Here is a 23,830-nt window from a genome sequence, read left to right as displayed (position 1 = left end):
ATTCCGATGAGCATGGCTCTCTTCAACAATGAGATGAACCAAATCAATTCCATTTGTTCAATAATGAAGAGAACCAACTACACCCAGCGAAAGAACTATGGGAAATGAGTATGAACCACAACATAGCATTTCCACTCCCTCTGTTTTTGTCTGCTTGCATTTTTGATTTCCTTCTCAGTTTATTTTTACCTTATTTCTAAGTCCGATTTTTCTTGTGCAGCAAAATAACTGTATGGATATGTATACATATATTATATTTAACACATACTTTAACATATTTAACATGTATTGGTCTACCTGCCATCTAGGGGAGGGGGTGGAGGGAAGGAGGGGAAAAGTTAGAACAGAAGGTTTTGCAATTGTCAATGCTGAAAAATTACCCATGCATACATATATCTTGTAAATAAAAAGCTATAATAAAAAAATATATTGGATTACTTGACATCTAGGGAGGGGGTGTGGGGAAGGGGGAAAAATTGGAACACAAGATTTTGCAAGGGTTAATGATGAAAAATTATCCATGTATATGTTTTGAAAATAAAAAAAAAACCAAAAACTTCAATTAAAAAAAAAAAAGGTTAGAAAAATGGTAAGTTAGAAAGACTTGGCCTTGAAAGTATTCTAATACTGCTTCTAGATCGGTGAGACTGTCCAGGACACATCTTTTAAATTCTGTGCTCCAGCCAAATCTCTAAGATTATGAGTTGTGTAGTAGGTGCAATTTTACATTTATAAAGGAAGTTACTCACTGAAGTTCTGCAGACAATTGAAATCCCAAATCCAGTTTAAAAAAAAAAAAGTCAAAAAGGGATTTTGGGTTGTCCAGGATAATTCTTACCATACCATATACACCCAAAGATAAAACAGAAACAGTTTGACACTATGTATTATTTAAACAATCAATAAAAATTTAAAGAGCACCTACTATGTGCCAGACACTATGCTGGTATAAAATCTTCAACCTCAAGAAACTTATTTTCTATAAAGAAAACAACACACACAAATAAGGAAATATGAATGAAAACAAACTAACAAACTAAATACAAATTACTAACTAAATACAACTTAATTTCTGAGAGAAATAGCATTTGGAAGTTCAAAAAAGGCCTCAAAAAAGGAGGTATTGATTAAACTAAACAATGAAGAAAGTTGGAGATTCAAAGAGGTGAAGGAGAGGAGACATGGACTTCCAAGGATAAATGGAACTCTGAACTGGTCTATCTATTCTGGAAAAGCAATTTAGAATCATTCAAATAAAGTGGCTGAAATATGCCTACCCTTTGACCCCAAACTCCTCCCATTGCTAGGCATATATCCTAAGGAAGACTCTATAAATACCCAAATATTAAAGAATCATTTTTTTATGATAGGAAAGAATTGGAAACAAATTAAATGTCTATTAATTGAAGAATGGCTAAACATTGTGATACATGAGATAGATATATGTGATAACTCAACTGTAATATTATTGTACCATAAGAAATAATGAATTTGAAGAATGAAGAAGCTTCAGAAGATATTTATAAATTAATGCAAAGTAAACAGGAACAGAAAAATAATATCCACAATCACTATAACAATGTAAATAAAAACCAAAACAAAATCAGACACTGATGATAATTGTAATAAATTAAAAGTTAGATAATTATAAAATTAAAATATAATTAATTATATTGGGATCCGTCTTCCCTAAAGACAGAATGAGAAAATATATCTCATTCCCTTGATTTGAGAAGCAGGAGCCTATTAGTATGGGAAGTTCTTATATTCAGTTGATATGAACTCCATTTTAAGGAAATGCTTTTTAAATTTTGTCCTTTATTATTCTTTGTTATAAGGAATGATTCTCTGGGTAAGGAAAAGAGGCAGATGTATTTAGAAATGCTGTAAGAATTCATTTTGCTGGACCCATGCTTATTATTATTTGAGGAGGACCCCTGCCTCCTCACCTAAGTTAACTGGAAAAAGTGTGTATGAGGAAGAATGGTAACAATAGGGACTCCTTCTCCCCCACCACCAACAACAAAAAGAGCCACTGTAACACTTGAAAAAGCACAGAAGGGAACTTAGTTCAGAAGTAATCACAATCTGGACAGTTTTGAAAATAATGTGTGGACTTTATTATGTATTTTTTAAAAAAGCAAGCAGTATAAAATGAAGATTCACAGTTTCATAAAGATATTCTTTTTTTGTAAAGTTCTGCTTTGTCTATGGAAATGCACTTTTTAATGTTTAAATTCAGAATTAAAAAAAATTAAAAATAAAAAGAAATGAAGGTGATATGAAACCCAAAATACCAAAAATCTAAAACAAAATTTGAAATTTAGTAGTTATGTAATTGTAAAACCAAGCAAATATTTTTGACGTTCGCAAATAAATAAAAATGGTACACAATACAATTCAGATTACATGATAACAAAACATTTAAAAGTCTCTACATAAACAATCAGACTTTCTGGTTATTTAAGCAACAAATACATTGAAAAGATTTTTGTTTAGTTGGTTGTATAAATACAGATACATCTCAAAAGAAGGATGACAGCACAGTAACTACTGAAAAGATTTTTTCATTCTATTTGAAGTAGTGCAACTTAGAAACCTGAAGGAGTGTAGTGGTTCTGAGTTAATTCCACTTAAAAAATACTCAGTACATATTATCCTTATATGGGAACTTTTCACTGTTTCAATAGCTACTTATATTTTCTAACATTATTTTGTTTTACATCTTTTCTATTCATGTGTGGGAGGAAGGACAATAGACAAGGGAATAGGAGCTTTTTTCTTGTCATACATTCAAAAGATCACAGATCTAAAACTGGAAGGAACCTCAAAGGTTATGTAGCTCATCCCCCTCCTTTTATAGATGAGGAAAGATAAGGCCCAGAGAGCTATATGTCCAGTCATACACATAATGAGCAGCAGAACTTAAGTGTTTAAACTCAGGTGCTATTGATGCCAGTCTTAGCAGTCCTTCTCCTATCATATGCTACATATTCCTTTTGCCCTATTCATACCCAAACATTTGACGTTAAATATATTTTTCATTAAACTTCTAGTCGTGTTATTTTGAAACAAGCATGACAAAGTCAGTAATTGTTATTCTAAATTAGTATTTGTGTAATCTACAACAGAATAACTTATTTCGGCTCAAATAAGGCAGTGATTCCCACTATGTAAAATAAAACAAGTCCAAATATCTGATTGTAAGAAAGAATCTATAGAGGAGCAGCCAGTAAAATTTTTTTTTCTGTAGAAAAGATAGTAAACCTCTTAGTTTTTGGGTCAAGGAGCAAAATTGAGAATATTATAACTTAGGTATTTAGATAATGAGAGAAAGAAAATTTCTATCAATTTTTATGGACAACATTCTTTTTTTTGTAATACAGGTTGATGAGAATGAGAATGAATGAAAATAGAATTCTCTCTCTTTTTTGTATATAATAATTTTTAGGGTTCAAAATCAGTGATCCCTATCATCAAAATTGATTGCAAATGTTCATCTGTTATTGCTGATTTGTAATGAGATTTTATGTAAATAAAATGTTCTTTTACAGAGATAGGTACTGCTAAATATTGATCTTAATCCACAAACACTTGATTTTCCATTGAGTATATTCATCACTTAGAAGGCATTTAATAAAATTCTATTAGATTCTTCTCTTAATAGATACCTTTTAGCATATTATTACATTACAGCTTAATCACATCCATTTGAAGTTTAGGTGGAAGCTTCTCAATGGCAAAGTTAATTAATTTTAAAAGATGGAAATTTCTTTTGAACTTGCACTAAGGTCTGAAAAACACTGCTGGAACTGTAGTTTAAGTTCAGAAAATATATCTGCTGCAAATCTGTGTTAGAATGGAGATCTAGTTTCTTATTTTAATTTTTGACAGCATAAGAAGTGTATAAAGTAACTTGACATGACATAATTGAAACAAAATTACTTATCATTAAATTAATATTACTATGATATACATTTTGCACATAAGTTCTATTTTGCCTTATAATTTTAGATTGCTTCATTAAGAAAAATTATAGTCTGCCCAAAGGCTAATTTCCAAAGTCATTGAGTATTCAATAATAATTTTGGCCTTGAGCTTAAAAAGTCATAATGAAACTTTTTTTTCCTCTTCTTTTCCTACTTTAACATTATAGGTATTAAACATAATGCTAATAAATATATCAGAATATGGTGATTTATATGGCATTCAAAATGTAGTTGAGTCATAATTGTATTACTATGATTTATAATATATCTTGGGCTATACAAATGAGGCCAGTAGGCCTTTGGTGCACAGATCATTATTTTCCAACCCCAGAATAAAGTAAAGAGATAAAATAGCCCAAGACAAAGTCATAGAAAATAACACTATATTAGTGTGAATGATATGGATGAAGATCTAGCAAAGAAGACTCAGAAATAACAACTGTAGAGAGTAATGTCATAAAAAATGTAGAGAAGAGAGCCTATTCAAAAGGAGATAAACAATACTATAAAGTGCTGCAAAAAGATCAAGAAGTTTGAGAAATGAGAAAGGGTCACTGGATCTGGCACTGACAACTCTGAAGAGGCAGTTTCAATTGATTGATGAAATTGGAAGACAGATTACAAAAGATTTCAAGTTAAGAAGAGTGGAAGTCAAGAGGCAATTTTCTTAAGGACTTTTTCTACAAAAGGGAGGAGAAATATAGGATAAGCCCTGGTGGGGATAATACACCAAGTTTTTCAAGGATAAGGGAGCCATGGGTGTCCAGAGCAGCACAGAGAAAGCCTGTAGTTTGGGAGAAACTGAAAAGAAGGGAGAATGAGGATTAAAAGGGAAACAATCTGCTGGAGACTACAGGAGATAGGATGAAGAGTACATGTAAAAAGGTTCCCCTTGGCAAAAAAAAGGGCCTTTATTAACTGAGTCCTGAATGAAGTACATACTGGGGGAAGATGTCTCTATGATGTAAAATGGTAAAGAAATAAGAGAGCTCTCAGAAACTGGCTTGAAAATTTTCAGTTAAATATGAGGCAAGGTCTTCAAATGAGAGGATTGTAGGAATCTTTGGAAGAAGTGAGATTTTTTTTTACATGTTAATGGCCTTAATATGAATTGGAATAATGAATAAATGAGGAAGGAAGAGAATATTTGCCTTGGTGTAGTAAGGGCCCAAATGAGGCAAAAAATTTATAGTTGACTGAATCAGCATGATTTCATGATTTCTTCCAGCTCCATTCAGAGGCATATGAATAAGTGAAAAGGAAGCAGATAATGTAAAATTTGGCAAAGTGTGACAGGACAAAAAGGGAAAGATGTTGTAGTGTCAAATTTATTTACCAAGGGTGGAGATAGGGAAGGGAGGCAGGCCATCCTAGTCCATGCAGAGATAGAAGTCTGTGAAGATCAGAGTAGTAAAAGGAATGGAAGTCACAGAGAAGATGAAGAATTGCAAATTATAGTAAAGTATAGTATTGATTGTTAAAGCTCTCCACAAAATTCAACTAAATTACCATTTGGTAAAAACAATTTAAATCAAGAGAATTATCACCACACTGGTCCTGAATTGTTCATGTGTTATTTTCTCTAGAGTTTAGTATTACTTACAATTGTCCCCTTACCTTCACTTTGTTTCTTCCCTCAGAGCCCAGACTCTATCCAGGAAGAAGATTCACTCCTATGGTACCTATCCTCCCTTCCTTTGCTTTTGCTCCTTCTCTGCCTTATGCCACTAAGATACTGCTTGACTTGATTTTCACCACCTAAATGAGATGGATGAAAATAACTCTATTTCTTATGGTAAGTTAAGGAGGATCACCAAGCCTTACTATTTATCTTGCAAATGCCTCCCAAGGTCCTCCAGGTCTTACTACATGTATTATCTCTAGGTCCTCAAAACTTCCAGAGACCTTCATCTGAGCCCACAGATGCAATCCAAGGACCCCTGAACTATATGTCTTACTACTGCCCTCTTAGGATGTCAAGACTTTTTCATCTGTCCTGCAACCAGTATTTCTTTTATGTATTATCTCCTCCAACTGGAATATAAGTAAGCTCCCTGAAAGAAGGGACTGTCTCATTCTATTTGTATGCTCAAGATTCAGCACAATGTTTGGATATAATAATTGTTTAATAAATGTTTTTAATTAATTCATTTAAAATCTATTGTTTTAATGAGGTCACCAAATGTTTACCAATAAATAAATGTATTTGTAGTCTAGGTCCTTTTTTAAGTTGAGTATAAGAAGAAGACAAAATATTTACCATAAAATACACAGAATCATCAATAGATAATGTCAATTTTCCATTTTTAATGCACTATACCAGAGAAAATTACAAGATAGAAGAAGGCTACAACTAAATAAAAGAATAATGAACTCTCCTCAAAAAGGAAAATAAAAGAGCTGGAAGAGTTAGTGTTATCATGCACACAATAGTTACAAGAAACATTTCATGGGACACTAACTAGGTCATGTAATATTAAGGATATTCATGACAAAGTATTCATGCTAGAAACAAATGCATAAATTCAAGGAAATGATAGATAAGACAGAAATTTTTAGAAAAACTAGACAAAATCCTACAATTCTATTTATACTTTAATATTTGACAGGTATAAGATAGGTCTGTGAAACATGTTGGATAATATATTCAAGACTAAAAAAATGAAAGCTAGTCATGAAACACAAATCCCATTTATATATCAGGAATATATTATGAAGCAAGCTAAGAAATGCAAAATATATACCATCAAAAATTTGAAATTACTGCATTTGAATACACATGAAGAGTAGTTATTTCTCACAATATCAACCAAAGCATAATTTAGGAAAAGAATTCTCACCAGAGGTATTTGCATTGTCATAGATGAAGTCCGACCTACAATCTAAATGGAAGTATGATGCCCTATAGATGAAAAGGTCTTTTCTGACTTAAAGATGATATGATGCTGATTGTGTCAAACCCCAGAACAATGGTCTAACTAAATGCATAAGAAAAAAAACAATTTGATCATATCCTCCAGATAAAAATATATAAAACTGGGAAAAGGGCTAACAGAACTAGTCCATAAATACACATATCATGGATAGATACCGCAGATGGGCAGTATGACATCAACAAGGCCCAGAATTAAAGATTGATCAGCTATGTGGTACATTGGATACATGCATTATACAATGAGCCTGGAAATAAGATTTGGGTTAAAATTCAGTCTCAAATACTTAGTAGCTGTGTGACACTGAGCAAATCACTTAACCTCTATCTGCTTCAATTTCCTCCACTGTAAAATGGGATAGCAATAGTAACTACCTCTTAGGGTTTTTTGTGAGCATCAGGTGAGTTAGTACTAATATCATTATTCTACTGATGATTCTGAATGGCCACAAATCATGCAATATCATGATATCCAAAAAATTTAAATATATGGGCCATCTAAGAGTCAATAAAGAGATGTGTCCATACACATTGTGCGTTACGGGGGCTACAGCATATTATCACTGGTACACAATAAGTGGCATAAAAAGATATAATGAGGGAGATGTGTCGTGGGAAAAGGAAGTAGACTGATCAAGTAATAAAAGCACTGAATAAACTAAGAGACAGCTTACATATTGTATTGATATTCAAATAATGTCAAAAGACCTAAAGCAAAAGCCCTAAGCATGGTAAGCAGACCTACTTCATAAAATTACTGGAGGATATAGACAAGATGAAAAGTAAGGATGTGTTGCAATCTGAAGCAGTAGGAAAAGTATCAGCAAGGAATAAAATTGTTGATCTTCTATAGCATTAAAGTAACTACTATAAATAACAAATTTAGTATTGAAGTTTAGACCCGGAAGAGACTTTAAGGATCACCTTGTCAAATTCTTTCATTTTACAGATAAGAAAACTGAGGCTCAGAAAGTAAAAAGATGTACCTAAATTCACACTGGTATTAAGCGGTAGAGTTAGGTTTAAAAGTCAAGCACTCTTAATTCCAAAAGTAGGGCATTTTCTGTAAGTTCAATGGTCATCAACATTATTTCTCTTTTTCTCAACAGAAGGATGTGTGAATTCATAAGTTTCTGTATTTTCAGTAAATGTAACTTCTCAATTTATACTAATGGAGAAGTCAGGATATGAATATTTTAAAAATAATTTGTATCTGGTTTTGAGATTATATGACTATGAATGTATATTGACTATGAATGTATTTGAAGTACTATGAATTATTAGAGAACAGACAAATGGAACAATGCAGTGAATAAAAGTCTAAAAGTCCAGCCTCTCTATCCTCTGTTGGGAAGAATTTATAACCTTCTCAGATTCATATTGAAGTACTACCATATGCTTTCTGCACTCTTACTAGTTCACCTATTTGTTGAAAATGAAAAATAACTTATTTTTCCAAAGAGGAGTGCAAAACAAAAAGCTTTTTAAGTCAAAAAAAGTCAACAAAGATTCTTAACAAATATGAGTTTTATGTGTAAAGGACAATTAGAGATAGAAGGAAAGAAGCAATTATTAAGGGTTTACAACATGATAAGCACCATACTAATGGTTAGGGAAACAAACATAAATCCAAATAGTCTCCACTTTCAAGAAGCTAAAACGTAAACAGGGGAAGACAAAACACAAAAATAAAGAGCTATAAGGAGCAAGGAGAGTCTGGAAGGTTATAAACATGGCCAGCAAGGGAATGAAAGTTAATCAAGGACACTACCCAAAAGGATTAACTAGGAGAATTTTTCTTTCTTTCTTTCTCTCTCTCTCTCTTTCAATTTTATTTTTAGTATACATTTCTTTATGAATCATAATGAGAAAGAAAAATCAAAACAAAAAGAAAAAACCACAGGAGAGGGAAAAAACATAAAAAAGAAGTGAATATAGTGTGTGTTGAGTTATATTAAAACTTTACAATTCTTTTTCTGATGTAGATGGCATTTTCTGTCCAAAGTTTATTGGAACTGCTTTGGATCACTAAACCATTGAGAAGAACCAAGTCTTTCATAGCTGACCATTGTACATTCTTGCTGTTATTGTGTACAATGCATTCCTGATTCTGCTTGTTTTGTTCAGCATCAGTTCTTGCAAAACTTTCTGAAGATTTCTAAAATCAGCTTGTTCACCATTTTTCATAGAACAACAATATTCAATTACCTTCATATATCACAACTTATTCACCCATTCTCCAATTGATAGGCATCTAACCATTTTCCAATTCTTTGATAATGCAAAAAGAGCCACTATAAACATTTTTACACATGTGGGTCCTTTCCCCTCCTTTATGATTTCCTTGGGATACAAACCCAGTAGTGGCACTGCTGGATTTAAGTTACAGTTTGATAACCTTTTGGGCATAGTTAGAAGAAGCTTTCTAATGGGGGCTACGTGGTGGAGAAATGATCCAGGAAATAATATTTTAAAATGACATATCTGTTTATGGTTATTTCCAATGTCGTTAATTAAAAGCTAAATGTAAAGAGAAGTATTTCATAAGCAAAGACTATCAGAATAAGAATTGAACCACATTTTGTTAGAATTACATGTGTAGCAAAATATTTTTTTTAAAAAACCAACATAAAAATATCTATATAAAATCCAAACTAGTATTCAACATCCTCAACAATCTGACCTTAATCTACTTTGCTTCACATACATCTTCCTTTACTCTATATCAAGTGGACCACTTGACTTTTCCCCAAATATACCAAACTTTTCTACTTCTACCATTTTGTTGAAGCCATATGTCTGAGTTGAACTTCTTTCCTTGCCAAGATCCAATGCTATTTTCTTTATGAAGTGCTCTCTGCTCCTCCAAAAGATCTGATTTCTTTTTTCACTGAACTCCTATAGTACTTCAGTTCTATATATTCTTATTGAATAATCAGTTTCTATTTTATATCATAGTTCTCTTAGTAGATCTCAACTCTTTGATAGATTAAACATAAGAATAATATTTTCATCTTTACTTTATCCATACTATCTATATCTATGTCTAGCATTTAACAAGTCCTTATTAAAAACATTCCTTTTATGCATCAATTCAAATTCTATGAAGGCTTGTTTCCCTAATCATGCAAGTCTGTAATGATTTATTTCTATTCTTAACTGGCATGGCACTTTTTATACCCTTCATTTAACAATGATTCCCTGCTGTTTGTAATTATGTTTTGTGTAGGTGAAGGGTTGATCAAAGAAGTTCTTTAATAAGCATCCAGGGTGGTGAACCTTTGGCAATTTTGGTTGCATTTCCCTATAGAAGATAAGGACACATTCCCATGGTCTTCTCCAGGTTTTCACTGATGGGGATTTTCTCCAAGATGAATTGGTTGATTTGCTCTTTGAAGTGGCTTAAGAGGTGAATCTTCATTAATTAAGAGCCAAGATCTTTTTTTTCTACCCATCTTGGCATATATCAGAAGCCACATGTGTCTGCCCATATAGCCCAAGCTTGGGGTACCTTCCTTAGAGGAAAAGGGAATTTCCTTGCCAGTGTTAATCTTCTGGGAAAAAACCCAAGTTTAAGAATTCTGGAATCCTGCCTCCTGCCACAATCAGGAATATCCTGAGTGGTGTGGATCAGCAGGGGGTCTTCTTGGCAAGAAGAGGATAATCAAGGTGGACCCTTAGTTCTGAAAAGAGCAATGATAAGAGACTAAAGTCACAATATAGATTACAAGAGACCTGTATTTCTCACTCTTATTACAAGTTATTCTGATAGTAGGAAAGAGTTTTACCTATTTTCCCTAAGTATGTTTCCTTTGCCAAAGAGTCCATCTCCTCATAATAGGAGATGGCTAAATATATGTAAAGTTCTCCGTGAGATCAAAGAAAGAGTCACTTGGAGATTGGAATGTTATCTGTCTAGTAACCACAAATTAATTTCCTTTCTAGGTAGGATCCAAACCACAGTTACACTGAATATGACAGATTTTAGGACCCTATCACAAGTAGGATTCACCAGCTTGCCTCAATGGCAACTCCCAAGTTCAGTTCCTAAAAGAGGCAAGTTCAAATACAAGGGAAGACAGAATCTGGAAGATTTCTGGTCAAAAAATTAGAACTAACAAAAGGGTGGTGAATTGTATTTTATTGGTTGTTTATGAACTACTATAAGTAGTATATAAGTAGCACTAGAGAATATATATATATATAAATCTATATACATGTGTACACACAATTATATATATGTATATATCTACACATATACACATATGTATTGTATACATAAACACATATATACACATATATATAAATACACAGAGAGAGTATGTACATGTAGGTATGTAAGTGTGTGGGGGTGGGGAGGGTCTGTAAGGAATCTGTACAAAGCTAAACACAAACCAGTACTCAATCCAGGATCTCCAAAGACTGGGGTTCTTTTATTTTTTTTTTGAACTAAATATTTTCTCATGAAATTTCAGGCTTACTAAGGTCAAGATTGTTCTTTATACATGTTTGTATCCTTGACAGTGTCCTATAAGAGAACATTTAAAATGTTAGTTATTTGATATCAAATGCTCTAAAAATTCAAATACACTTTTTTATTGTTCTCACTTAAAAGCAAATATATCAGAAGATGTTTTCCCCTGTGGCTCCTATATGTCTGTCCTCTTATTTACAACTATAAAAATAGGTTTTAAAATAATTAATAAAATTATTCATCTATATGAATAAGAATGTGGAAGAAATAAGAAAGTATCTCTTTACTATCCAGGGGGGATAACATTAATTTATTAAGTTTACTCTAAGTGGGAAGAACTTAATGTACTAACATAGGTCAAAGATATATCATTTAATAAATAATATACATTTTTCACATATAATCCCTTCTATAAACTCACAAAGCCATCCTAGGTTAGGTTCTCTGTCCTGGAATATTCTAAGTACCTTCTAATAGGTCTCCCTGTCTCTAGTCTCCCCCATCTCTAATTTATCTTCCATGCAGTAGCCAACATATTTCATAAAATAAAAATTTGATCATGTCACCTTTCTACTCAATAAACTCCTGTGGATCCTTATTACCTCATCATTTTGGAGAATTCATCTTGGAGAAAATCCCCATCAGTAAAACCTGGAAATATATACACTTGTCTTAATTGCATTTAAAGCTTTTCACAAGCTAGCCCAATCCCATTTATGCTAAGAGGCACAGTGAATAGACAGCTAGGTCTGGAGTTAGAAAGATCTGAGTTCAAATTTGACCTAAAGACACCAACTAAATGATCCTGGGCAAGTCATTTAGCTTCTGACTGTCTCAATTTCCTTAACTATGGGCATAATAGCCTCTACCTCATAGGATCATTGAAGGATCAAATGAGATATTTTTAAGAAACTTAACACTGTGTCTGGCACATAGAAGATGGTTAACATTTATTCTCTTCCTAAATAATCCTGTTCACAAATTTTTAGTTCAGCTAAAAAGCTATTTCCCAAACCTGGACTATATTCCTGCATCTTAATCTTCTTAGAATCTCTGGCTCACTTAAAATTTTACTTCAAATGCTACCTTCTACACAAGTCATTCAACAGCCTCATTCACCCCCAAGGCTGCCTTGTATCTGATTTGTGTGTTATTTCCTAAGGTAAAAATGTAAGTTTCTTGAAAACAACAACTGTTTCATTTTTATCTTTATATATCTAAAATGCTTAATGGTATTTGACACATAATAGGTACTTGACAGATGCTAAGTCATGGATTCTCTGATCTGGGGCATTCCCACTAAAATAACTAGTCTGGAGACACATGCATGTCAAAGAAGTATTTTGGCATAATACCAAAAAATGGTTTAGAATTAAGGGGTCTGAGTTTGAATATCAAACTCTCCACCTAATAATTCTTTTGCCTATGGAGTCAGAAGAATGGAGCTGAAGTCCCAGATATAACACTATGTGTTAAGTTACTCACTTTGCAGAACCTCTAGAAAATGGGAGTTAGCAATAGTTCCATCACTTACCTCATAAAGTTATTACCCAGATAGCTCTGGAGGAGCCTGGACTTTGAACATCATGGCATCATCTCCCTAATGTCATAGTTCTTTTCAAGAACAATGGACAAAAACAACAACAAATAAAGCATTTCAACTGTAAGAAGACATAAGATCCTTGAAGATGGGGCTGATTTCATTTTTGTTTTTATAACCTTAGTAAGTGCTTAAGTGTTTATCTTCTTGTTGTTAAAATATAACTGCAGTTCAATGTTAACAATGACGTACGAACTGTTTTTGTTATTCTATTGTTTGGCTGTTTGGGCTAAAATGCAACAGATTGTGACCTTAGTTTGAAAAGAACAAAATATGACCTAGAATAAGAAAATACAATGCCCAGTTCATAACTAGGTAGAGAACATCCAGTCTATTGCAATAATGAAGTCAGAGGGAAGCCTTTACTTCCTACGTTATTTGATTCCTTACTACAGATAAGAACTCACAATTTCTGTACAACTCCTAGCAAATCATGTAAATGTGTATGTTGTGATTAATGTGATATAAAATCATAATTCAGTTTTCTCTATGGGTATACATATTTTTTGACCTAACAAGTTAATGGTTTATTCACTTACGAAAGCAGGTCATAATGTAGGTCACAAACATTGTAAATGTATGAGGTTCTCATATCCTAATATTCATAAATCTAACCTTTTAAAATCATACACATACACACATGTGCAAAGATGTATATCTGTGTGTATATCTGTGTGTATATGCATATATTTCCTTGGTGCCTCATTCCTAAAAATTTGGAGAAAAGATAAAATATTGAAAACAAAAAGTGGACATTGGCAACTAATTCCTGCTTTTAACCAATAAATAGCAATAGCAATCATTATCTCCTTCTTCTCCCAAATACTAAAGAAATGAAGTTAAGCAAAGCATACTTTCTTCTAGAGTCTAAGCTCCTATACACAATCATTTCTATATCATACCCTATGGGTCTGGGAAGCATGCAAATACTCTAAAGGGCAGGCATCTATCAATAGATGTCAATTAAATAAGGCAAAGGCATTTGGTCTTCATATTGTGCTCTAATGAAATTAATTAATTGGTCAGATCTTTATCTGTGATTAACATTAACGGCATTTAAATAACTAGCCTAAATTTCTCTCTCATCGATATTAATGAGGAAAAGATATTTCTTGCTGGTACTTGATTAGTTTAAAAAAAAAAAAAACAGTATCAAACCCTTTTTCGGTATATTACAATAGGGATTCTTTGGGCATGGGTTAAAGTAAATGGAAGCTGAGGTCCTTTCCAACTCTCATATTCTGTGATTCTGATGCATAAATTATACCTCAAGAATAGGGGTTCTTAAATCTTTTTGTGTCATAAATCCTTTTGGTAGTCTGGCCCCCATCTCAGAATGTTTAAAATATATATAACTAAATTTTGATTAGAAGTTAAAGATATTTAATAATTTTTCTCTATATAAGTTCATGAAACCCCTGAAATCTATTCATGCATTCTCTGGAATTAAGAACCTGTGTTACAAAGATTGAAGCAACTATGCTTTGAAAAATTTTAGCTTTTTAATATTTAAAATTTTTTACTTGAAATATTGTTATTCTAAATTTAATAATGTCTCTTTTTCAAAAAAGCAAGTTCAGTAAGCTTCTACAGTCTTTATTACAGGATAACTTCCAAATTAACAGAATTCAAATTAGTAATATATTACTATAAAAAACATTACAGAGCTTCTAAATGGAATCCACAACACACAAGAGTTGACCTATCAAAACAAGAACAAAAAACCAAATAGCTGGAGAATGTCTATTGTGTAGCTTATATAATGCATTTTAACAGATGATAGATGGCCCATCAGTACAAATATTTTGAATACACAATGTGAAAGACCAACGGACTAGGCTCAAAATTGAACAGCAAGCTAGACCACATTTTGGAAATTATGCAATGCAAATTTTAGTGAATTAAGGCTTCTCTTTGAAAAAAATGTTGTCTTCCAAAAATTAAAATTGACTATTTTAGGTATTTAGGGGTAAAGGACAATGGAGAGGCACAGGGCATGCAAGAGTAGACTGTAGTATATTGATAATTATGATCTATGCTGAAGAAGCAACAATGAACAAACTCACATTCCATTGGAAAGAAAAGATACATACAGAACAAATACAAAAGAAGTGCAAGATAGTTTATGGGAACATAGATTTAGAGCTTAAAAGGGATTTTAGAAACCAGAAGGTCCAATTTCCTCATTTTAAAGATGAAGAAACGGAGCCTAAGAAAATTAAGTGACTTGCCCAGGGTCATAAGTGTGGAAAGGTTTGAACCCAAGTTTTTCTTAGCAAAGAATAGCCAAAGAATGCATACATGTTTCCAATGGTATTCAGACAATGCCAAAATCTAGAAAAAGGCCTCAGCTTTGACTGGGCCCATTGAAGAAAATTTATGGAAAATATGGATAAGATTCATTACCCCTCTACAGTTATCTTTCATCCATTCTGTATTTTCTACATACTTTTTTACATAAATATTGTATTCCACAGTAGAATATAAGTATTGTGAGGACACTATCCTTTTATTTTTTTAAGTATATTTAATTAATATATTCTTAATAAATGCTTGTGATTATCATTTATTTATTCACATATCAATGAGATCACAAATATATAAAAATATAAAAGTATCAGGATATGAGTATAAAATGAGATTGATTGCCATAAATCATATATAAAAACCAGTACATAGTCTTATAACTTTAATAATGATAACTGATACTCTTAAACGTTATCCCTTAGATAACAATTTTTTCTCCCAAGATTTATATACACATGTAAGAAATTTTAGAACATTGACTGAAGTTGAAGAGCAATTAAACAATAAGCTTCTTATAGTCAAGTGCAATTTCTTATATTTCCTTTACCATCATAAGCATGCTTTTAAAAATGTAACAGTAATTGGATGTTGTCATGGTCCATAATTTCAAATTTTTATTTATAGTAAGAATGGATTCATCTCATATCTAATATTACATTAGCACTTGTTAAGCTTTCCACTACTTCTTCTACTTCTATTTAGTTTTTAAAAATAAATTTTGAATTATTTTCATATTATGATTAAAAAAAAACTAACTAAATTAGCTATTATATACATAAATATATAACAGAAGGGCTTCTGAAAAGTTATATGCAAACAGAATTTCTGTAAATCATATAATATTTTACCTTCATAGAGAGCTACCTTAAGGAAAAGGATAATGAATCCTTTTGTAAAGTGAATTATTTTCTAACCTAAATATTTAAAAAAATCTCATGTAATTTATTCCCTTTTTATAACTATTTTATATATAAGATCAAGGTAGCTGTAATTACAATATAGCTTTGAACACAGTTCTTCTGGTAGGCTGCTAATGGGTATTAGCATAGTACCACATCATAGTAAATCCTCCAAAGGCTTTATAAGAATTAAAGTGACATTAATTCTTTCAATAAAACAAAAACATAGTCCAGCCCTCTAATTCCAAATGTTTTCACAGAAGAAATTATATAAAGAAAAATATAATGTAATTCATTAAAACTAAATAGCAAAAATGGTTAAGAATGTAAGATATTACAAATGATTAAGAATGATAAATAAGAAAATATGCTTAGTTTATATAATCTAAACAGAATCATAATTATCACTTGGTGGATTAGAATAAAAATATGGAAACAATTACTATTTTTATGGCACTTTGTCATTTTAAGTCATTTTCTATGACTTAAATTTTTCTCTTCATAAATTAGTTTCCTATAAGTTCTATTTACATAGAGATAAGATTTAAGCTTTTTTTTTTCTAAATAAGTATTCAATTTAAGATTACTAAACACAAAAACAGCACTCAAGAGCTTTTACTGAAAAAAGAGACAGAAGGAAAATATTGTTTCCTTTTTCAAAAAATGTATTTCTGTGTTCAGTGCCCCACACAAAGTAGGTTCTTAACAAAACGCTTTCATATTAACAATAGCTGTGTAATGCAACAGGAAAAATCCTGAATCTACACTTTCAAAGCTTGAGTTTTCTGCCCCAGTTTCAAAAACTTACTAACCCTGTTACAATGAGGGTTTTTTTGTGTGTCCTTGGACCTAATCCTCACCTGTAAAAGAAGCACTATAGAAAAATGAGTAATGTCACTTTTATACTTTACAATGGAACTTAAGAGATCTGTGGGGAGGTGAGAAAGAAATTGGGATAATGATTCAAAATACTGACTTTTAGCACTATCTTACTTGCAGGTAGATAGTCTAACTAGAAGACCCAAATGATGAAATGAACCAGCCATTAAAATAATAGTTTAGGAACAGGACTGATGCAGAGTTTACTAATTTTCTGATGGTTTTTGGAAATTCTCTGCTATTTTAAATCTCCTAGTAGAAATTATTATTACTATTAAAACAAAACAAAATACAAAGTCAGAGAAGTTTAACACAGAATTTGCTAAGAAAAGTAGTATGAAAAAACAAAATATATTGTCATTCCAAAAAAAGGAAAATGTAGGAACCAATTTCTACCTGTCACTGCTGTCTAACCATTTAATTCTTGTCCAAATAATAATAATTCTCCTATCAAACCTATAAACTCAAAATGATTTGATGAAGGAAAGGGAGCTTAATTCTCATTAAATTTGCAGAAAGCGAACTTCTTTTCTTTTGAAATGTGGGTTCAAAACTAATGGTAACCATGCATTTAAAATAAATCAATCAATTTATTTTTACAAAACTGACAAACTTTCAGAATTGCTTTAATTTTGACATGCTATTTGCTTCACTTTTACTCCAATCCAAAAAATCATGTCCAAAAATTAAAAAAAATGTAATTTCATGATTAACCAAGTTTTTTCTTTTTTGTGGGGGGGAGAGGTGGGAAATATGCACTGCCACCTTAAAATTAAATATTTATTTCACAAATAAATCTCAGATTCTTTTTCTTCATCTGACCTGTTATGACCAACTATTTATTCAAATTATTCCATTTCAATCTTAAACATTAAAAAAGTATTTCTGTGAAAGGCAATTTTTTCCTAGATTATAGGAATTCTATTTATTTCAAATTGTGGGTATTTATAAAGCTTAGTACTTTGCCATTAATCTACAGAATTCCATATTTTTAATAGTAGCATACTACATGCCTAAAATTCATTCCATTACTACTATTGAACAATTATGCTTTGGTCAACTAATGACAGATGTGCTTAAATCTATACAAGAGGTATGTTCTTGGAAAATTATATATTTTCAGAGCAGAATTTTTTTTTGTATAGGCAGTGCCAAGTATAGCAACTGATATAGTAAGTGCTTAAAATATTTATTGGTTGACTAATTAATTCAAATGAACTATAGGAGACTATTGATTAAAAGAATCCTGCAATGACTTATTTTATATAGCAAAGGTTCTTTCAAAATTAAGTAACCTATCAAGTAACCCCAATTTAGCTGTTTTATTAATCAGAATACTATATAATCTTTGAATTCTAGATTATCTCCTCTTTACCTCATCCATCTATAATTTTTAAAATTTATTAATAAATTGGGAGGCTTATCTCTCTCCTCTCAGCAGTTAGAGTACTATGGACAGAATGTTACATACATATTTATGACCCAGTCAGAACAAAAATGTTTCCAATGAGCATTTAAGGCCCTCCTTGGTCTGATTAACCACCTCTCTACTTTCAAACTTCACTGTTTACTGTGTCCCACATTTATATTATACATTCAGTCAGTCAACAAGCATTTTTTAAAAGTAACTACAGTGCACAGATAGGTAATCTACTGATAAAAAGACAAAAATAAGCAAGACCTTATCCCAAAAGTACTTAAACTTACATTCTAATATGTATATGTATATGCATATATACACACTATACATATATGCACAATAAATTGGTGGGAGAGGGTTAATAGGAAGGGTCAAGAAAGGCTTTCTGTAGGTATCACTTGGGCAGATTTTGAAGGAAACTGGAAATTCTAAGAGGCAGAGTTGAAGTGAGAATGCACCTCAGACTGTAAGGAGAACCAATGAAAAGGCACAAAATGGGAAGTGAATGTGACAATTAAAAATCAGCAAGAAGGTCAGTTTGGTTAAGGAAGTAACATATGAAAAGATAGGAAAGGTAAATTAATGCTGGGTTGCAAAGGGTTGTAAAAGCTAAAAAAGAAGAGCTACTTGATGCAAGAGACAATGGAGAACTATTGGGAATTAATGAGTAGGGCAATTATATGGTAAGACCTGAACTCTTAGAAATTTATATTGGTAGTTATGTGGAAAATAAATTATAGGGAATAGAACTTTGAAGGTAGGAAGATCCATCAGGAGGCTACAGCAATGGTGTGATGTGATGTGATGTGATGTGATGTGATAAAAGGCTGAACTAGACTGGTAAACATGAGAAAAGGAGAAAAGTAATAAGAGATACTATTAGGTATAAATTATAAGACTTGGTGAATGTGGGTGGAAGGTGAGGACTTGATGACATCCAAGTTGCAGACCTGGGTGACTGACAGGATTTTGGTTTCCTTGACAACAATAGTAAATAGTAATTTCCATTTTGGATATGTTTGGATGTATTTTCACAGTTGGAAAAGCTATAGACTGGAGTTCAGGAGAGGGACTTAGGATTGGATATCTAGATATGGAAATCACTGCATTGAGATGACAATTAAAATCACATAAGCTAATGAGGTCACCAAATGAGAATACACTGAGAACAGAAAAGGGCACAGAACAACACCTTAGTGAACATCCACAATTATGGGAGGTGCTATGGATAATAAATCGGCAAAGGAGACTGAAAAGAGCAGTCAAATCAGTAGAAGAACAAAGGGTTGTATCATGAAAATTTAGGAAGAGAAAGTTTCCAGAAGGAGAGAATAGTCAACATTGTCCAATATTACAGGAATATTTTAAAGGATTTCATAAAAATTAAATCAATAACTGCTCCCCAAACTTAATAATCTATTTTCTGGCATGAAGGTAGATCTCCCTTACCTCCAATATCTAGAATTCAGTGCCTTTTCAACTTGTTAGTTAGAAACTTCCTACAAAGCTCAGGTAAGAGTACACCTCTTTCTTGAAGATTTCCTTGGTTCCCCTAGCTATTGATACTCTCTCCTCAAATTAACATGTATTTAATTTATTTGTGTGTGTATATATATATATATATATATATATATATATATATATAACTTAAGTTCTTCAAGTGAGGAACTATTTCCTTTTTATTTGTATCCTTCCCTGTAGTACACTGTAAGCAAAATTTATCTGTCAAATTTGTCAAACTCTGTCAAACTGAACATATAGAAAATATGAATATAAACACAAAAATACCCTGTAAATGAGAAGAGTAAAATGTTAAGGTTAATAATGTAAATTAATTTACTAAAGATTAATGATAATTCACAGAAGCAATCAAAACAAAAATCAAATGCAATTTTTCTTAATTAAAAAATGACATGCTTATTAAAGTTACACATCTCTAAAACATTCATTCAGTTGTTATTTCTGAAACAATAGAAAGAATGTTCTCAGTGTATCATTTTTTGGTATCATTTTTATTAAGCTTTTACAGACCAAAGAGATCTCCAAGAAAAACAAAATGATAACACCTTTAGAAAGGGCCAAAGAATTTTGCTATCTTCTCCAAAGATACCCTTAATCCTATGTGAAATATCTTTACTATTTAGGTAATTCATAAGGTTTTAGTTCATCCATGAATCATTCATAATTGTTAGATAAAATTCTGATACATGTGAAATGAAAACTATTCTTTGAAATAAGTCTGACATTTCTGCATAATGTTATTGAATATTTTTGTAATGTTTTATGAATATACATTTTAAAACTTTTGATATAAATTGTTTTTTATTAATAAAGCAATAAAAGGAGTCCACAAGTCACATATATAGGTTAGTTTATCAGGTGGGAAGGATAATAAATAAGTCCATAATTTTCATGATTTTAGGAAGAAAACTAATTCACAAATTTGTAATTTTCAGTTACATGCTTAAGGTTTTGCACTTTATAGCCCTGTCCATATTGTGCTGGTCATACCATAATGTATATATTAACTTTTTACCATATACTTTATGGTATGACCAACACTATATGGACAGGGCTATATATGGACAGAGCATTTATTCAAAAAGACTGAGGGATTTATAGCTCTCAGCTAAGTCTGTAGAAGGAAAGTTATTCAATATTATAAGGCCAGAGGAATGGACATTTCTAAAACACTGTTCTATTTCAACTCTTTGTAAGTCTCTTCAGTTTGATCTTATACTGCTAATGGGTCTGGGATAAATGCTAATACCAGTGTAATCCACACAGCTGTGAGAATAGAAATTCCTTCCTGGGGAGCAGAAATAGAATCCAAATAAGGGTAATATAACCTAGACAGTGCAATTGCTGACCAATAATACCAGCCTTTCAAAATGCTGGAAGGAAGTTGGGACCAGATTTTGATAAAACTTTGGCAATTGCCAGCATTTGTACAAGATAACAAGTTACCACTAAAAGCCCTGCCTCCAATTAAAGGAATTATTTAATAAAAAAGGGGTTTGTCATTTCAGCAGCAGTTCTTTAGAACTAGTCTTAATTTTTTCCTATAAAGTCACAAACATGAAAAATAGGATATTAATTACTCCAAAACTCAAGGAAAAATTCCATTAACATTTCCAAACTGCATTTTTGATATTTAGTCACAAAGGCCAAGGAAGCTCTCTGAATGAAACACAGACACAAACACAGACACACACACACACACTAAAAAAAATTTGTCAAAAAGGCATTTCTTTCTGAGCTATAATTGTAGAACCCCAGAATTTCCTGATCTAACCAACTCTTAAAATAATAACCAAAAGCCCACAACTAAAACCATAAAAAAGTACTAAAGCCTGAGTCTCAAATCTCTCAATAGCTCACATCAGACTTTAGATTTCTACACTAAGCCTACAGTATAATCTTCCTTTAGTACAGAAATTGAAGACCAAAAGGAAGAAAAATATTACTGAAAGGATATGAAATATAAAAAGGTCACCAAAAGACACTTTTAAAAGATTTTCACAGCTGGGAATGCTAAATGCTACAGCACTATTGATAGTAAGCCTAAACAGCTTCTGCCTAGAATTTGGAGTATCTGGCATGCGCAAGTCTCGCTTATATAAAGAGATGCTTACAGTCCAAGTGCTTTTTCTTGGGCCCCATTACTTCATGAGTGGTAGCTTTGCAGACGGCCCTCGCTACAGCAGAGCCAGTCACGCTATACTGAGCAGCTGCGATTCGATCCGTGAGCGTTTGCCCCGACATCTTCGGCTGCTGCTTCTACAGCCTCCTCTTCTGTAAGAAAGAGTAAATATATGGCCCCCTCATTATAATGTCCAGGATTGCTGACTATGGGGAAGAACGCCCTGTCTCTTTCTGCAACCTCCCTTCTCCACCCTATCTCTGTAGGTGCTGTCCCAGTATTTTAGAACCAAACAAAACTAGAGGCTGTAAGGGTGCGGATCCATCAGCCTTAGCTGCATTCACAGAAAATAAATGCATTATGACTACACTAATCTTGGGCTTCTTTATCCTGCAACAACCCCCCCCCCCTTTTTTTTTTCTACCCCACCATCCCTACGCCCTCCACCCTCTTGTCAATCGACCATTTTCCTCCCCAGCTAGACACTCTTACTCCGCACGAGACTCTTCAGGTTTCGGGGTTCTACTCCTCCTCCAGTGCCGCTGCGGACTTCCCTCCCCCAATTCCCAAGAGGCCGCGGAGACGGATTGGATCCGTTACCCAACCTTGGCTGCCCTGCCCTTCCCCTCCCGTGATGCTGCTTCGGCGGCTGCGGCAGCGCCTGCAGCAGCAGCAGCAGCAGCATCGGGATCTTCCTCTCCCCATCTCCTCTGAGCTGGAGATTATCGTTGCATTGCGCCATGTTATGCCCTCTCTCCGCCTTCTCAGCCTACAGCCGCCACTGCCTCCCACATCCTTAATCCTTCCCTCCCGCACCCCTTTCCTGGTCCCCGTTAAGCTGCGACCCTGCCCTCCCCCCCACCCCCACCTCCCATAGCAGCTCTCTCCATCCTCACTGCAGGGGGCCCGCCCTGAGGAGAAGGAGCGGGAGAACTCCGAGCGGCTCACGCTTCCCGGGTGCGGGAGCCGGGGATCCCCTCAGCCCCTGCTATGAGTACCCCTCCGTCTCCCGACGGTGGGAAGGAGCATCCGGCCCTGGGGCGGTGGGGGTGCGGCGCTGTCCCCGCGCCGGCAGCGGGCGGACCTGTCACTCCTCGGCCGCCTCCCTCTGAGGAAGGATAATCGCCTTGGACCGAGTCCCCCGAGAGGCGCGGCGCGCACTACGCGGGGAGCACTGTCAGAGCACGAGAAAAAAGGGAGAGCCAGGTGCGGGCGGTATGCAGACTGCGGCTGGCCGGGTAGACAGACGGCGGCACGAGTCCGTTACTCGCCCCCGCCCCCACTTCCCTGGGAGGCGCTGCAGCTGCCGCCGCTCCCGCCGCTCCTCCCGGCCGCGGGGGAGAGACAATGTGCCCGTCCGCCCGCCCGCCCGTCTGTCTGCCCGCCTGACTGCCTGCCTGGCGGTAGGTCTGTCAGTCCGTGGCCTCGGGGCGGAAGGAAGGAAGGAAGGAAGGAAGGAAGCCGGCGGGTGGGTAGAGAGCTGGCGGGTGTCTCGCGCGGAGAGATGCCCCCCTGAGCTCACCCTCAGCGCTGTCCCTCCTCCTTCTCTCTACGGCGCCCCGCAGCCCAGGACCCCAGCCCGCCCACCCCGGGGTGCAGCATGTACCAGCCCGCCGCTCCCAGCCGCCGCCTCCACTGCCACCGCCGCTGCCACCGCTACTGCCACCGCCGCCGCCGCGTCTCTCCG

General features: G+C 34.1%; 1 protein-coding gene across 15 annotated transcripts in view; it reads right to left on the bottom strand.

Annotated features, from left to right (window-relative positions):
- Positions 1–23,830, bottom strand: part of SNAP91 (synaptosome associated protein 91) — a 144,337-nt gene that overhangs the window by 119,843 nt on the left and 664 nt on the right. For 11 of the 15 annotated variants that reach the window (XM_031964565.1, XM_031964572.1, XM_031964576.1 and 8 more), the window contains exon 2: positions 22,136–22,295. In XM_031964565.1, the coding sequence (XP_031820425.1) occupies positions 22,136–22,265 (130 nt within the window). In that variant the 5' untranslated portion in view covers positions 22,266–22,295. Of the gene's footprint in view, positions 1–22,135; positions 22,296–22,635; positions 22,739–23,011; positions 23,175–23,227; positions 23,461–23,749; positions 23,801–23,830 lie in introns of those variants that run through there. The other 4 variants (XM_031964567.1, XM_031964566.1, XM_031964570.1 and 1 more) reach the window with 4 other exon arrangements.

The sequence above is a fragment of the Sarcophilus harrisii genome, chromosome 4 (genome assembly GCF_902635505.1).
Source record: "Sarcophilus harrisii chromosome 4, mSarHar1.11, whole genome shotgun sequence".
Taxonomy (NCBI): domain Eukaryota; kingdom Metazoa; phylum Chordata; class Mammalia; order Dasyuromorphia; family Dasyuridae; genus Sarcophilus; species Sarcophilus harrisii.
Note: the sequence above shows the minus strand (reverse complement) of the source record. Positions and strands in the feature narration are given on the sequence as shown.